This window comes from Eutrigla gurnardus (genome assembly GCF_963514095.1).
Source record: "Eutrigla gurnardus genome assembly, chromosome: 9".
NCBI lineage: Eukaryota > Metazoa > Chordata > Actinopteri > Perciformes > Triglidae > Eutrigla > Eutrigla gurnardus.
In genome coordinates, this window is record NC_139923.1 from 25,952,158 (window position 1) to 25,967,270 (window position 15,113).

The 15,113-nt window shown below is 42.0% G+C and overlaps 2 protein-coding genes across 2 annotated transcripts in view; one reads left to right on the forward strand and one right to left on the reverse strand.

Moving 5' to 3' along the window:
• Positions 1 to 15,113, forward strand: part of cdh13 (cadherin 13, H-cadherin (heart)) — a 291,682-nt gene that overhangs the window by 111,598 nt on the left and 164,971 nt on the right. Inside the window, exon 4 of the mRNA XM_084018321.1 lies at positions 6,801 to 6,914. Within this exon, the coding sequence (XP_083874447.1) occupies positions 6,801 to 6,914 (114 nt within the window). The remainder of the gene's footprint in view (positions 1 to 6,800; positions 6,915 to 15,113) is intronic.
• Positions 1 to 15,113, reverse strand: part of hsbp1b (heat shock factor binding protein 1b) — a 341,874-nt gene that overhangs the window by 76,607 nt on the left and 250,154 nt on the right. The window lies entirely within an intron of this gene.

A 15,113-nucleotide genomic window follows, 5' to 3' on the forward strand; every position in this document is an offset into this window, starting at 1 on the left:
ATAGATTTATTTAACTGTTAATTGCAGGGCGCACACAGTCACAAAGTGTAGGCAAAGGGACAAAGATTACACAAAAGATAGTCGGAGAAGGAAGGAGAGAGGAAGACATCTTAAAGAACGACATGAGCCAGTGAGCCAGTGTGGTTAAAAGCTCTCATTATTTCACTATCAATTAATCTCAAGCTCCAGGACTCATATCAGAAAATCCATTGTCCCTTGCTCAGTCCGTATCCTGTGGTCCTCCCACACTCCCACATCCCTCTGCAGCGTCTCAAGTGGCCCATCAAACACGACTTCAGAGCCGCGGCAGCTTCTAAAGAATCTGTAAATAACTCATGGCATATTTAAAAGCTTGTTTCAATAAGCCAGGGGTTCGACTTGTTGAATGGCTCGGCTGACAACGTTGACTGAGCCCTGGGATGTTGAGCTTTATTTTCCTCCATTTCATGGTTCCCCTTTTTTTTTTATTATTATTTCACCACAGTTTCTTTTTTGAACTTGTGTTTTTAGTAATGAAATCTCTTTGTTCTTTTCCTGTCAAAAAAACAAGGTAGGTTGTGCATTTGCCCAAACCTCCCTTTTGTTTCCGCTCTTAACGCAGAGCGGAAACATTTCACGGTGAATTTATTGGCATCGCTAATGTTATCGTGGCAAGAAATATTGGCTGGTTATAATTGATAAGTGCTCGGAGCGAAGGTGGAAAGAATCAGTTTTTAATTCGTCGGCGCAAGCTGTTAGTTTGCTGTAACACAGGCCCGGAGGGAGCGAGGCGGCTGATGAATGATTCCTATTATGAGCAAAAATCTGAATTCAAAGAGTAATTTATCCCCCCCCCCCTTTTTTTTGCAACCGATCAATATGTGAATTAATGGAAGAATGCATTTCAATTTAAGAAATGTAAGGTGCTCCAAGATACGGACTTGTTTGCGTGTATTATTCAGCGTCATTTTGGTGGCGCTGTGCAGAACAACAGTTATGCAGAACATATTCTTACCTTCAGGGGAGCCATTCAAATGTAACAACCGATAAGAGGCAAAATAATCTAAAAAAAAAAGCCTATTTATTTTTGCTGTTGTTATGTTTCGTGCATTTTTGTGCTGTGAAGGAAGTGTAATATTGCATCCTGAGCAAAATCCTCATCCCGCAATGGCAAATAGATTTTCTCTAACCAAGCCTTCAATGTTCAGTAAAGCTTTCTGGGGATGACTAAGATGTGACATCTTGCAACCGCAGCACAACATCTCACATTGTAGCACACAAACACAAATAATCTCCCTCTGTCTGTCTCCATCCCACTCACACTATCTCCACTCAGCTCGCTTTTTAGCTGCCATGTGTTAATTCTGTTTACCGCCTGTGTCTATTGTCTGTTTTTACACCGGCGCTTCCATTTTTTGTTTTTTTGTTGTTGTTGTTGCCTGAAATGGTTTAATATATCTCCTGACTTACACATTTGTGTTAGCCGTGATGTGTGGGCTTAATGTCACGTTCATTTACAAGAGCAGCAATCAAACATTCACTTTCCAATTTCTGATGTGCATAATTCTAAAAGATGAGTGTGATCTCATACTGATAATACAGATGAGAACATCAGGGAAGACGGGGTCAATACATTGTTTTTAATCAATTTGACAGCCGTGAGTCTTAAATTTCAGGGATGTAAAAAAGTAAATCAGCGTTTATTCTTATTAAAATACAATCACCGAGCCGAGTCCCTACGGATGAGCTACTGCTGGCCCTGAGAAGTATTGTTCAAAAAAACATTTTTGGGGAATAAATCCTTAAACGAGGTGAAGTAGAGAAGCTAAAATTAGAATTAGATTATGAAAATGATGCTCGGGTCTCTTGTAGTTAAAAGCCTGGCTTCTGGGCGTCGTACCAGCAGCTGCAGATGTGAGAAAAGTCTGACTGCGACAGAAGTCAGAGGGAACATGAATCATCACACGGATGACTTCTTCAGGATAACGAAGACATCGTCTTAGAAAAGTGTATCGCCATGCAAAACAGAGAAATTATAATAATGGAAGAAAAAAATGTAAGGAATAAGCTTGAAGTACGATTCCAGATTAAAGCCCGTTTCACACAAACTGACATGTTAGAAATGCACACACGTTTCCCACATGAACACGGACGGCTGCTGTAGTGCCTTTGAACTATCATATGCTCTCACATCTGGGCCGCGGAATATGAAGATCATTTATAGGACTAAACATTTATCGGGCACAATGTTTGTGCAATTAGGTTAAATGTGCATCTAATAGGAGGCTGTTTGTCAGGACTTCATCTTTCTAATTAGCTTGTTTCCAAACAGTCGTCTCTGGATTGTTTTCAGTGCACACACACACACACACACACCGCTATCTGCAGGTACGATTGTACACAAACAAGCACATAATCACTTTGGCGCAATATTAATTAATCCGGCTAATGGAATATTTGAAATAAGCATTAATCATTGCTGTCTCGCTGCATCCTGCTCGTCTAAGAAGTGTTTATGCGTGGTGGGTTGTGTTTGACACAATGCCGTGGACGTGAGGGCGGCGTGTAAATATATCCTTTTCCTACAAACGCGTACTGCTGACTCTCAAATAAGTAAGTTAGACTGAGTGATTGCGTGGCCTGGGCTGCCCGTCCCAGAGATGATCCCACTTTGAATAGCTGTACATCCCCGTCACCGAGCGGCCGATGCCGGCGCCGATATCGGCCATTTCTCACCGGGTCTCCGACACACTGTCAGCGGTGAGTAATGACACGTCTCAATATAGCATGGAGAGGGAAAATGGCAGAATGGACAAGGACGTGACTCTACTGCCACAGTAACGCTCTGCCCAGGTGACAATGACAAAAGCCTCCATGTGTCTCTCTCTCTCTCACACACACACACACACACACACACACACACACACACACACACTGTAGTACAGTATATACAATATACATACGCTGTAAACACATGCCCACTTTTTTCTCAGTGCTCAAATACACTGTTGCCCATAAAGTTGGAATATTTCGTTTTCAGACACAACCCTCTGTTTGTTCCTATTTAAATGCATCAGTAATCAATGACCAGATGCAGTGATCAACATTATGTGTCCCAGGTGAAATTAATTAATTGTTTTATTAATTACTAATTTGTTTGGCGCTATAAAAGACAGAGACTTTTGCAAATGTTTCCAGCTTCATGGGCGAGCCTATATATTCTAATCTCCTTAACGAGACCCTTTTTTTCCCTTCATCTCGACACTTTCAACTCAGCACACTGAAATGCGCTAATGATCATTTGAGAGACAGAGACGGAGAGACACGCAAAATGTATTAAGGCTGGATCAGGGTTGATGGCGCGGCAGTAATTTATGAACAGGACACATTAAAGATTCATGGCTTCCTTCTCTTATGGTGTCACCCAGCTGTAAGAACACTATTCATCACGAGTCGGGGAGGAAGTGTGAAGAACAGTCATCGCTAAGTGAGAGGATAGAACGAGGGAGTGATGCAGGTAAGAAGAAGGGAAGCGAGGCGACGAATGGCAAGCCTTTCCTCAACGAGCAGATCAAAGGTCCGGCTGAACCTGTTTGCCGGTGCGTCCGGTTCATCCTGATCCATCTGCACAGCCTTGATAGGTTTTAAAGCGCCATCACTCCCCCTGCATATCCACTGTATCTCGGCTCAGTGAAGACGTGCGTTTGACAGCGTGATCCATCTTAGCCCCCCAAACCCCCGTCACCACTCCACACATAGAGCCAGTAAAAAAACGACCTCATGGTGCCTGTTTGCTTCCCAGCTCTTCTTCCCTCCTTTACAAATATCCCACAGCTGAGACCTGTGCATGATGGGATTTATGCGCTCATCCATGGGGGCTTCAGACTCAGACCCAGATCCAGGCGGTGCTTAAAAGGCCGACCAGCTTGTGAAGCGCTCCCATACATGTACACACACGACTGACTGCGCTCTTTACACGCAAAATGGGTCTCATAATCTCTGTTTAACCACTTCGGGTCCAGTTTTAGATTTCTGACATTGGGAAGGTCATCCCCCAGTAGGTTTGATAAGAGTGGCCGTTTCGGAGACCGCCCGGGTCTGCCTTTTGGTTTGTTCTGGTCGGGTTGTGTTTGTGATTACTTTGTCATTGTGTTCCCTCTGACCTTTGTAGGTGGGAGGGGTGGATGGGTGAGGTGGTGAGTGTGTGTGTGTGTGTGTGTGTGTGTGTGTGTGTGTGTGTGTGTGTGTGTGTGTGTGCCGGCGAGCCTCTCTGTTTCTTTGTAGCCAAACAAACATTTTTTTTTCACCTGTTCTCTCTGTCATTCTGATGGGGTGAGGGTGCTGCCGGCGTCCGTCAGCCAGGAACAGTAAACATGCAAACACACACACACACACACACACACACACACACACACACACGTTGTACAGTAGCCTATAAAAGATGAAGGACAAAAGACACCATTTGCATTGCAAATGAAAGCACAGAAACCTCAGGTCGCTATTCTCCCTTTCATACTGAAACCACGACGTCCTTTCAGCCGCGGCACAGCGGCCGGCCTTGTTGCTGTGTCGTTTCCTTCACCCCTTCATTGTTCTGTAATTGTGCTCAACATTTAAGCAGGAACTGCCTTTGTGTGGGCATTACAATGGACTTCGGTTGCAGGCCGATCAGATTCATGTTAAAAAGGTTCACTGTTAAAGGTCAAGTGTTGAAAGTAAGTGGTTTTGTTGTTGTTGTTGTTTTTTTTAGCATCATAGAAGAAAAACATATCTTATAGAAAATGTGATAAATTGGCTTTTTTTTCAGCAGAGCCTCTAGAGGATCATTTCAATGTCTGAGCTCTGGCAGGGAAAAGAGAGGCGAAGTAAACAAACTGACAGGGAACTGTAGCTTGCAAGTCAGTGGCACAGTGTGCTGTTGGCAGGAGGGATGAATGGTGAGGTCCAGTTTATCATCTCAACACACTGAAATGATATTAACTACATTTTGAAACTCGCCTAAGCTTTCGCTGACAAACTAAGTAGCCAATTTAAATAGCCTGCAAACTGCAATAGGAAGTGGATGCGAGTTTGGACGGGAGTTCAGAATGCCAAGACACAACACAGGATGTGCGTCCCTGTTTGCAAGTGAAAGAAGGAGACTGTGGGCCAATTCACTGGTGCAATGAATCTTGGGATCCATCAGTTGGATCCTCCGAATCCGGGAAAAGAAGGAGGCATCACTCGGCTGCATTTATAGTCTTTGAAATGAGACATTTACTAGTAGATGTTTTATTGGCGTCAAAATGTAATTCAATTCATGTTCATTCAATGCAATGCATCTTGGGATATGCTGGATCCTCCAAATCTGGGAAAGGAAGGAGGCATCACACAGATGCATTTATAGTCTTATAGAAATCAGACATTTACTTTTAATGGAGATGTTTTATTGGAGTAAAAACGGTACGTCTTCCTTTTAACTGTGTGATGATATTAAAATAATTTAGTAAAACCAGAGGTAAACTCCTACAGTGTATACGACTTGACTTACCAGCACCGACATTGTGGAAGTTACTTGCTATGATGTATTTTTTTACTCGCTCCACCCTTGTAGAGTGACGGCCGTCTTTGTAAGAGACACTTTAGTTGACAAACGGATGCTTAAACTATGAAAACTATCAGAAAAGAGTCCCGGAGTCGGTGTGACCTTTCTGCTTTTTGCTTCGGTTGCCTTCTTTTTGAGCAGCTGGAGGCAGATTAGCTCTTTATGCAGGTAATGGCTTTTCTTCTGACCCGACTTTTGATTATTTTTTGGGAGATCTAGATGCATCGCTCAAACGGTGCCGCAATGCTTGGGCAGCTTTTATTGAATCTCCATTCAGCAGTAGGCTGTGGAAGAAATAAACAGCCAAACCGAGGCAAACAAACCAAATACACTGAAATTTATGTGCAGAAAATAGAAATAAATGATGTCACACAGATTAGTATGTCCAATGTAATGATTTATTTCTGTTATTAATTGTTAGACATGCATCTACGAAAGCGTAAGGATATTTTGTGGACACATTTGGGCGGGTATGGCAGAGCATTTGTTGTGTGGTGTCCCTGGCCCGAGTCCAGGTGTGCAGACAGTTGTCAGCCTGCCCTTCCCTGCAGGTCATCACCTCCATGTAAGCGGGACCATAACAGCTCATAGCGTCAGTGACAGACATCATTTTCATCAGCGTCCAAGGAGACAAGTCCTAATTTTGTCAGCGATCTGAAAGTGGAGGAGAGATGGGGAAACGTCTCCCTATATTATACAGAAACAACCACGTCTTTGTTGACAACAGCAGGAGGGTGGAAGATGGAATTAGATTACGCCATTGTGCTCTCAAGAGCAAAAAATAACATTTCAGATTGGCTCCTTCTGCACGAATAACACAATCGCTCTGCCAAAACCTTGTCATTTCTCATTTCTCCAGTTTTACCATCTCTTTTTTATCTGGGCTGCTCTTGCTTTAAGGCTTTTTCATCTTTCCCATGTCCTTATTTAACATATCAGCTGAATAGATGAAGTTGTATCTTTATATTCCTTGTTATTTACTACCTGCCGCTCTGCCAAATTAGGACGCTCCAATAGCGTCACTTGCTGAATGCATACTGTGTGTGTGTGTGTGTGTGTGTGTGTGTGTGTGTGTGTGTGTGTGTGTGTGTGGTTGAGGGTAATGCCTAACAAGATGGTAGGGTTGATGTCTACACTCGGGGGAGCGCTCTACGCTTCATGTGGCCTGGCAAGACATCAAAATGTGAAGGATTGTTATTTCAAAGTTTCACAATCTGGTTTCTCTTCTGTTTTTTAGGAACTTGTGGGTGTTGGCCAGACGTTGCAGTTCAGATCTAAGAGATCCCTGCTGGTCCCTCCTATGATTGTAACCGAGAACCAGAGAGCCCGCTTCCCCAGGATCATTGGCAGGGTAAGAAACATGCAACAGTATCAAAGTCGTAACCTGGAACTATTTCATGACAAGAAAACAAAAACGTTCAGCTCGGAGGGAGAAAACCAAGGATTTCATATGTGCATTATTTAAAGCTTAAGAAAATGTTTTTTTCATTGTCTTCCTTATGTTGTCCCTCATATGTCACACAGCTCCATAGAAAATGTCACAGGGGGAATGTAAATATTGTGAGGGCAGCTAGAAGAATATAAGAATCTGAAAAGACAACAGAAATTCTGTGTTTATGATTTCACATCAAACAAGCAAGTGAATCCCTAAAGTCATAACTATTGTTATGGAACCAGATGCATCACAGCGTCCTTAATCTCCACTTAATTATCTTTTATTTTATTGATCCAGTGTTAAAAAACAGAAATACATTTCAGACATAGGAAACATTCTCTCCTATTATATCCCATATGTATTCTGACAATCTTATAATCCGTTTACCTGAATGAGATTTAGCTGATTTCTGTTGAGTTTGTGTCTCTTTATCCTGATGAGATGCAAACTCACTAAACACATTTTAAATCTGAAGTTAGCAGAGAGTTTATATGATGTCAGAGTTATATAGAAAACATTTCCATCACAGTTGTTAATGCCCCTTTCATTCACCACAGCACAGTCAGAGCTGCAGTCAAATTCCATTATCTTACAGCCATTTGTCAGTTATGTCACTCAGTCAAAAAGTTCTTAAGTGGGACTCCCGCTGCCTCCGCTACTTATGCAGTAGGTCAGCGCCTGCAACCTGGCAACCTGACAACCTGCACTTCTGGCTGCTGCTGTGGCCTAACGCATAACCGTCGAGGACTAATCTTTGCAGACGATATTTGACTCTTTATCTCAGTATGACAGTGAGTGACTTGCTGTCCCAGATCTCGGGGAGTGTCACTCATGGAAGCACAGCGATACCTCACCTAGGATTTGAATTATGTCCCTCTGCTGTTCCACAAAAAGTCACCTTATCCGATTTAAACAGTGTAATGACCATAGCCATATTCTGTTCTCTTGTAATTACAGTAACCTTTTTATCGCCAACACAAAACACCTATAATTAAAGTATAATAATCAAATATCCTTGTTTAAATAGTACCGTATAACACACATTTAACGTGTGTTTATCTAATGTTTAAGACACATTTCTATTATTCAAGTCCCCTATGATGCATAGACAATATATAAAGAAAGAAGATAGACGGACAGACAGACTTTATTGATCCCAAGCTGGGAAATTAAACTGTAGCAGCAGCATTACACACAGTGACAACAAGGAGTATGTGAATTTAATAAATGAGACTTTTAGCAGGAGAGACAAGTGAGGCCCGGATGATGATCATAGTTAGTATTCTAATGGGAGTCTCCTACCCTTTAGAGTATAATACCTGAATAGTAATCCTGTAGAATAAAGATCTAAGAGATTCTGTCGAGCACCAAACAAAGCAGATAGTTGTTATTAGTGTGGATGTGAATAACAGCAATGTTCTAATGGTTTTGCTCACTGAAGAGAGAGGCTTTTGCTTTGTTGAATGAGTTGATCATTTCTTAACTTTAAAAAGGAGTGTGCTCACTTGATATATATATATATATATATATATATATATATATATATATATATATATATATATATATATATATATAAAGTTGCTCCATATTTGATGATGTTTTTTGGAAGCATCATTCTTCTGTGATGATAATGAGATCTTAAAAGCTTAAATAAATGGCCACTTACAATGACAAGTGGGCTTTTTTCTTACTTCTTCCATTCATGGAACATAGACTTCAGTGTCACCTGCACTGCTCACTTGCGTCATACCCTTTCAAATAATTTCCCTCTTCTAGTTTAAGTCTTCATTATGTTTTATGGCAATGAACTGGAAGGAAGGAAGAAAATAAAAGTGTAAGTGTAAGAAACGGAGGCGTCGATTAATACTTTACAATCAGCCTGTCAAATTAAGTTATCCAATTTCACATACTGCTGCAGGTTTTCTTTTCCCTCCTGAGTGGAGCTTTTACTCGGCTCACTTCTGAATTTGGGAATCTGCAAAACAAGCCAATTCTAAAAGTCAGTGAAGCAGCGTGTTTTTCTTCCATGTCACGATAATGAGATCTGAAGCTGTCACCTGTCACCTGTTATAAATCTGAAGAGCCGTGTCAGAGAAAGCCTCTAATGACTGAAGTAGAAGTACATGGTTGTGGCTTTGCCTGTAAATATCATCAACTGGGACTTTGTCGCCTGACTGAAGGAAATAAACTTTTTAGTTCTCAGGGTGCTTAAGGTATGGAAGACGTCCAATCTGTGAGTCACCTCATGCATACTGTGTATATATATATATACTGTATATATATATATATATATATATATATATATATATATACTGGAAGCAGCAGGCACACAGTGTGGACTTTCTTTAATTTAATGTCAAAATCCACATGATGATTGGGTTTTGCCAAGTACAAGGGGAGACCATGTTTCTTGCCAAGAGCATAAACTTGCTGGTGAAGGTGTTTTTTCAGTTCGGCATAAACCTTTTTGGGGGGGGATATACAATCCTTGACAAAATGTCCCTAAAATGAAGTGAGTGATGATGAGGTTGACTGTTAGAGTTGAGGTTTGTTGAGATATCTTGCTTCCATTAACACAAACTCTGCATGTGTGCATGAAATGAAGAGGCCAAGCAGTTGTCTTTAGACTCTACACAAGAGTTAAACAATGTGGCAGGATGTGTGTGTGTATATACAGTATATACTATTATTTCCTTAATGCCATGTTGACGGTAAACCAATTGCAATTTGCCACACACCAGCCAAAGAAATCTGAATGCGCTGCTTTCAAAGATGCACGTAAATAGGTTATAAAAGGGATGACTTTTTACACCTCGGAGCGATCATTATTGAGGAACGTGGTGCTGGTCAGATCCATGCGCTCTGAATATCATGCACACATGAATAGATTTCCATACGTTATTCTAGGCTTAAATATCCGAGTGGTGCGCTGCTTCAGGAAAGGCACTGCAGGAGGGTGAAATCAGAGGCATATCTCCCCACTGGCATCGAATCACGTGATTGGCTTTCATGATGTGTTCTCAAGAACACAGTAAATCATATTTATTCATTTTAGATATGGTTGAATATTGTATTACCATTCAATTGAAAAATGGTTCTCTGTGACTCTTTGTTATTCGTTCTTTTCTACACACATTCGTTTGTGTGTGTGTGTGTGTGTGTGTGTGTGTGTGTGTGTGTGTGTGTGAGTGTGAGTGTGTGTGTGTCTCTTGCCAAGTTACTTTTTCCCGCTCTTTGTGAAATATATATGTACAATATTCTAATATCATTCAAAGGCCATAACAAAAGTTGAAGCAAACACAAAGCACATACAAAAAAACAAGTTGTTTATGTTTGTATCATATTCTAATAAAGTAATGTGTTAAAAAATAGGATGAATAATGAATGTGGGTTTGAATCACAATGTTTATGTTGAGTGTAGCATGGTTTCTGTTTTTATCTGATCTCCCAACAGTAAACGGATAAATGCCTGTAAGTGGAGTTAGAGTTTGTGTGCATTTTAACCCACACAGTCGGTAAATAGCTATGAATCATTGTGGGTGACGTCTTTCTTCTCTATCTAATAGCATCAATGTCATGAACATGTCATGAGATGAACACACATCACCACAAACCTTCACACCAAGACAGTGTGGTTTTCAATCACGTAGTTTACAATGGAAAAATACAGGATTTGCTAATTTTCACACTTTTATCAATAATTCTAATATGTACACATGACATTTGCACTGCAATGTGTTTAAAGGATACAACTTGAAATGCTCCTTTCATAAATCCATCTTCCCTTTGATCGTGTGGGCAGTTTGATTAATGTATGTCAATGTGCTGCCTCTCGTAACCGTGGTTACATAAACTCCCAAATGAGACTAGGTGAGCTTCAGTACTTAAACAAACAGCACTTCACCCCTGGTGGTCAGCTGTTTGGAAAGGTGACAAGTAAGGACACTGTTAGCTGCGAGCCACCGGCTCAGCCGTCGCCACGTTGAAAGCTGTGTGGAGGCCATAGAAATGCTCTGTATTTCAAATCTCAGCACCTTTAACGCGCCTTTGGGGCGGCTGTGGTCCGTAATCCCGGCTCCTCCAGTCTGCATGCCGAAGTGTCCTTGGGCAAGATACTGAACCCCCAATGCTGTGCCATCAGTGTATGAATGTGTGTGTGAACAGGTAAAAGTGACTGAATGTAGTATGTGAAGCGCCTTGAGTAGCTAGTTAGCTAGAAAAGCGCCATATAAATGCAGGTCTATTTGTCATTTACTTTAAGACGAGTAGAAAACAGTGTGTTAGTGGACGAAAAAAAAGGTCCCAAACGGAGACAGCCCCCTTATTCTCAGTTTAGCTACCTCATTACAGTCTGACAAGAGAACATATAGTTGTATTAGTCTATAACATCACTGTTTGACACCCAAATTCATTCTTTGCCATTATAGTTTTAACAGCCCTGCAGCCATTCGGACTCCCAGTGGACGCCGAATCTCAGTTTTTGTTTCCTGTTTTCAGATATCGTCATGCCAGATTCTCAGGTTCAGACCCTGGGATTGTTTTGTCAGTGTTGAAGGATTTTACCCGTCCAGCTTGACCCCTGTTGACGCACAGACGTCCTCCGACAGCTCTTCTGTTAAATGCCTCTTGAAAACACTGCATTGTTTACTTTTCTATGGTGAGAAGAAGGTAAATCACATCACCTGAGTCATCTTAGAAGGGCAACCGACAACCATGTATATTCCAGACCTCCATTCTCCATTTCTCTTCGCCTGTTATCACAACGCTCTGATCTATTTCTATGTGCGGAGCAGCTTTGTTCGAGATAAAACTGGGCACTACGAGATCAACCGCATCTCTCAACGCACGCAGAGGCAAAACATAAAGCGGTATTCCATACTGAGCCTCGCACATCATAGATAATTGTACCCCGGAGAGCAGGGCTACAGCTCAGCACGGCCCCTGTGAAGCAACTCGATGGCCGGGGGATACCAGCTCCGTAGTGAAGGACAGTGAGTGTGTGAGTGTGTCAAACAATTAGGGGGTATATATATATATATATATATATATATATATATATATATATATATTTTGGGGGGACAACGGTAGTCCACAGGGGGTTGCGCAGACGTCTCCCCTGGTGAAGGAACAAGAGTCAGCAGATTCGTTGGGTCCATAGGGGCCACAAATTATCTCCATATATTCATGTGAGGAATTGGACTCATAGTGCACACATGACATGAATTATTACTTTCCCTCCCTATCTGTAGCCCCTTAACAGTTCCCCCTTTTCCAACCTATTCTACTCTCCACTTCCCGGTCACAAATTCCCTCCATCGACCTCTCGTCCCTCCATCCTTCTCCGCCTACCTCCACAGCAGCTTTGCATGAGAAGACAGGCTAATGTGGGCTATTTTACCCAATAGAGGTTATATGTCGGCAACTTGGCAAAATTGATTTTCCACACCAATAGCTTTCCCTCTTCTCACGCAACCTACCATTTCCATATGGCAGCCATTCATTTTTCATGCTCCCGCCTTCTCTCTGTGAGATAAGCAGGGAAGAGGTGAGATTGCAAAGGGGGTACGGTTTGACATCTATAACTGTGTGTGAGCACACACACATTTGAGTAGTGCGTGTGTGTGTGTGCGTGTGTGTGTGCGTGTGTGTGTGTGTATGTGTGTGTGTGTGTGTGTGTTGGGGGGGGGGGGGGGGGTCGGTTGGCTGCGGGACAGGGGGAGGTTGAGAACCTTGTTCTTTATGTCACACCTCCTGCTAGCTGTGGAATTGTTTCGCTACAAGGGGATCTCCCTGTCCATAAACACAACACAACAACACACACACAGCAGCTGGAGCATGCGATGAACTGATTGACTTAATTGTTTCCCTTAGTACATACCACTTCCAGTCACTTTTTATGCTGCTCAGGTATTCAGGAGGATACCTCTATCATAGCTCAGGTAAAATGAAAAGATATCTCAAGGAGAAACCCAATACATTCCAAAGTTAAAGTAGTAGTAGTAGTAGTAGTAGTAGTTTAAAGTAGTTCAAATGTTTGTGAAAGAGCAGGTGCTCTTCAAGGTTAAGGCAAGTGGTCGAGAAAGACTAGAAAACATAGACCAGCTTACTCTTCGTGGAAAAGTAACCCTTTCTCTTGGACCTTATTTTCCAGCCGTACCTTTGTGTTTTGGTTGTATACAGTCTGTTTGGACCAGTGTGCCCAACAAATCCTGCATTACAGACTGTGACAACGAAGCCAAAATCACCTCACTGCCTCGAGCTGTTCTGGAGGCTTTGCCTTTTGTACCTAAAGTCCATTACACTCATCAAACACATCCCCTTCTTGTCGACCAGTGCTCGTATAAGCTTGTTTTACCAGCATGGATGGAGGCAGTGAGTCAGCCCTTATGATCCCTGAGCTGTGAACTGTAATGGGCGTAGGAGGCAAGACTGGAATTTAATTTTGCAAAAACACATTCAAATGATTTAACTGTGTCAGTCATCTTTGTGGAAAGTTTAGGATTGAACTTTCTTTAGAAATAGTGTCAGTGTCGTCTGGTTTGATTGGCTAATGACAAGCCATCAGCTGGCTCCAACTCTTCCCCCTTCGTCTCACGGAGGTTTCAAATTGCAATTCTCCCAATGTCCCAAAGTTAACTAGGGCTCTATTAAATCCTGTGGCAGGCCGATCGCAGGTGGTGACTGAAGTCTGAGGGTTTGACGGACAGCTGTCAGCCCCTCTTAATGTGACGTTGATGTGTTTTGTATCACGAACAGCTGGAGAGTACAGTAGATGCTTTTGGGATTCTGTAATAACACATTTAACAGAGAAACACAGTGTGCCCCATAGTGATTAGTGAAGTTGGTAATTTAGTAAAATGAAAGTTTCTCAGAAAGTGAACTGCAACCCACCGGATCAGGTGTCACTTTGGGTTCCTACAGTTTCTATGCGTGGTGTCTCAGTAGGCCTTTCTGCCTGGTTTTTGTTTTCCTTGTGTCCGTGTGGATGTGAGTTCCAGCCAAAGCACTAAAGAAATGCAAGTTAGACCATTTGGATTTGGATCTTTATTACCCATAGGTATGAATATTTATCTGTCAGTGTGTTTTGGCCCTTTGATCTGCGACCCAGCAAACAGCCAGAGCATGCTTTTGCTGTTTTCACACCAAGCACAAATAAAACAAAGTTCTCACTCAAGTTGAAATATTTAAGTCATTAAATTACATCCTTGCTGTCACACAATTAAAACATGCCTGATCAACGTCAGCTAGTGGACCATCCATCACAAATACTGACAATACATTTTTGTAACAAATACATATTTAATACATATTTTATTGAGTTAGCTCTGAAGTGATACAGCATATATGCATTGGGCTTTTATAGTGAAAGGTAACAGAAGGAGTAAAGTAAAGATTTTTTGTGTGTGAGTGTGGTTTTGAACTCCAACCCCGCCTATACAACACAGATCGATGGACGGATGAGTTTGCAGTTATAACAGCGAGGTAATGATTTCACGTCCTTACCGGATGCTTACAAATTAAATCATGTATTCAATGTTCAGTCAATGAATCAACATGTTTAAGTCAAAAATAATAACTTGAATGTACTCTAAACACACACACATGCAGCTCCTTTAAATACCAAATGGAAATCTCAGGTGTCCCAGCATGAAATCTCTAACACTTCTTAACTGCAGTGGAGCTGTCAGTTATCCAGCCTGTGTTTATCCTTCCTTACCAGCGCACAGAATCAACACAACATGTCTGTCTTGATATGACAGCTCCAATAAAGTACTGTTGCTGAGAGTGAATGAGGGTCGGGGTTTTGCTGAATGTAATATAGTGAGGCGAACAGACACGTCTGGCACCTTTGTTCCGTTGTGCTTCCTGATTTCCTCCGTCCTGCTGCCCTCTACCTGGTGTCTGTCACCCGCTACATGCTTCTTCCTTCTTTCCTTTCATAACTTCCGGTGCTCCTCCTCTCCGTCAAAGCGTCCCGTACTAGGGATCCGAGCTTCCACGCAGGAATCAAGCGATTTGTGAGACAACGTTAGAGAGCGGGCGGCCTGTGGGCATCGTCATTTAGTCTTATTGATTATCCTAATTGTCTGAGGAAGACCAGAACGTTCCGGCCTT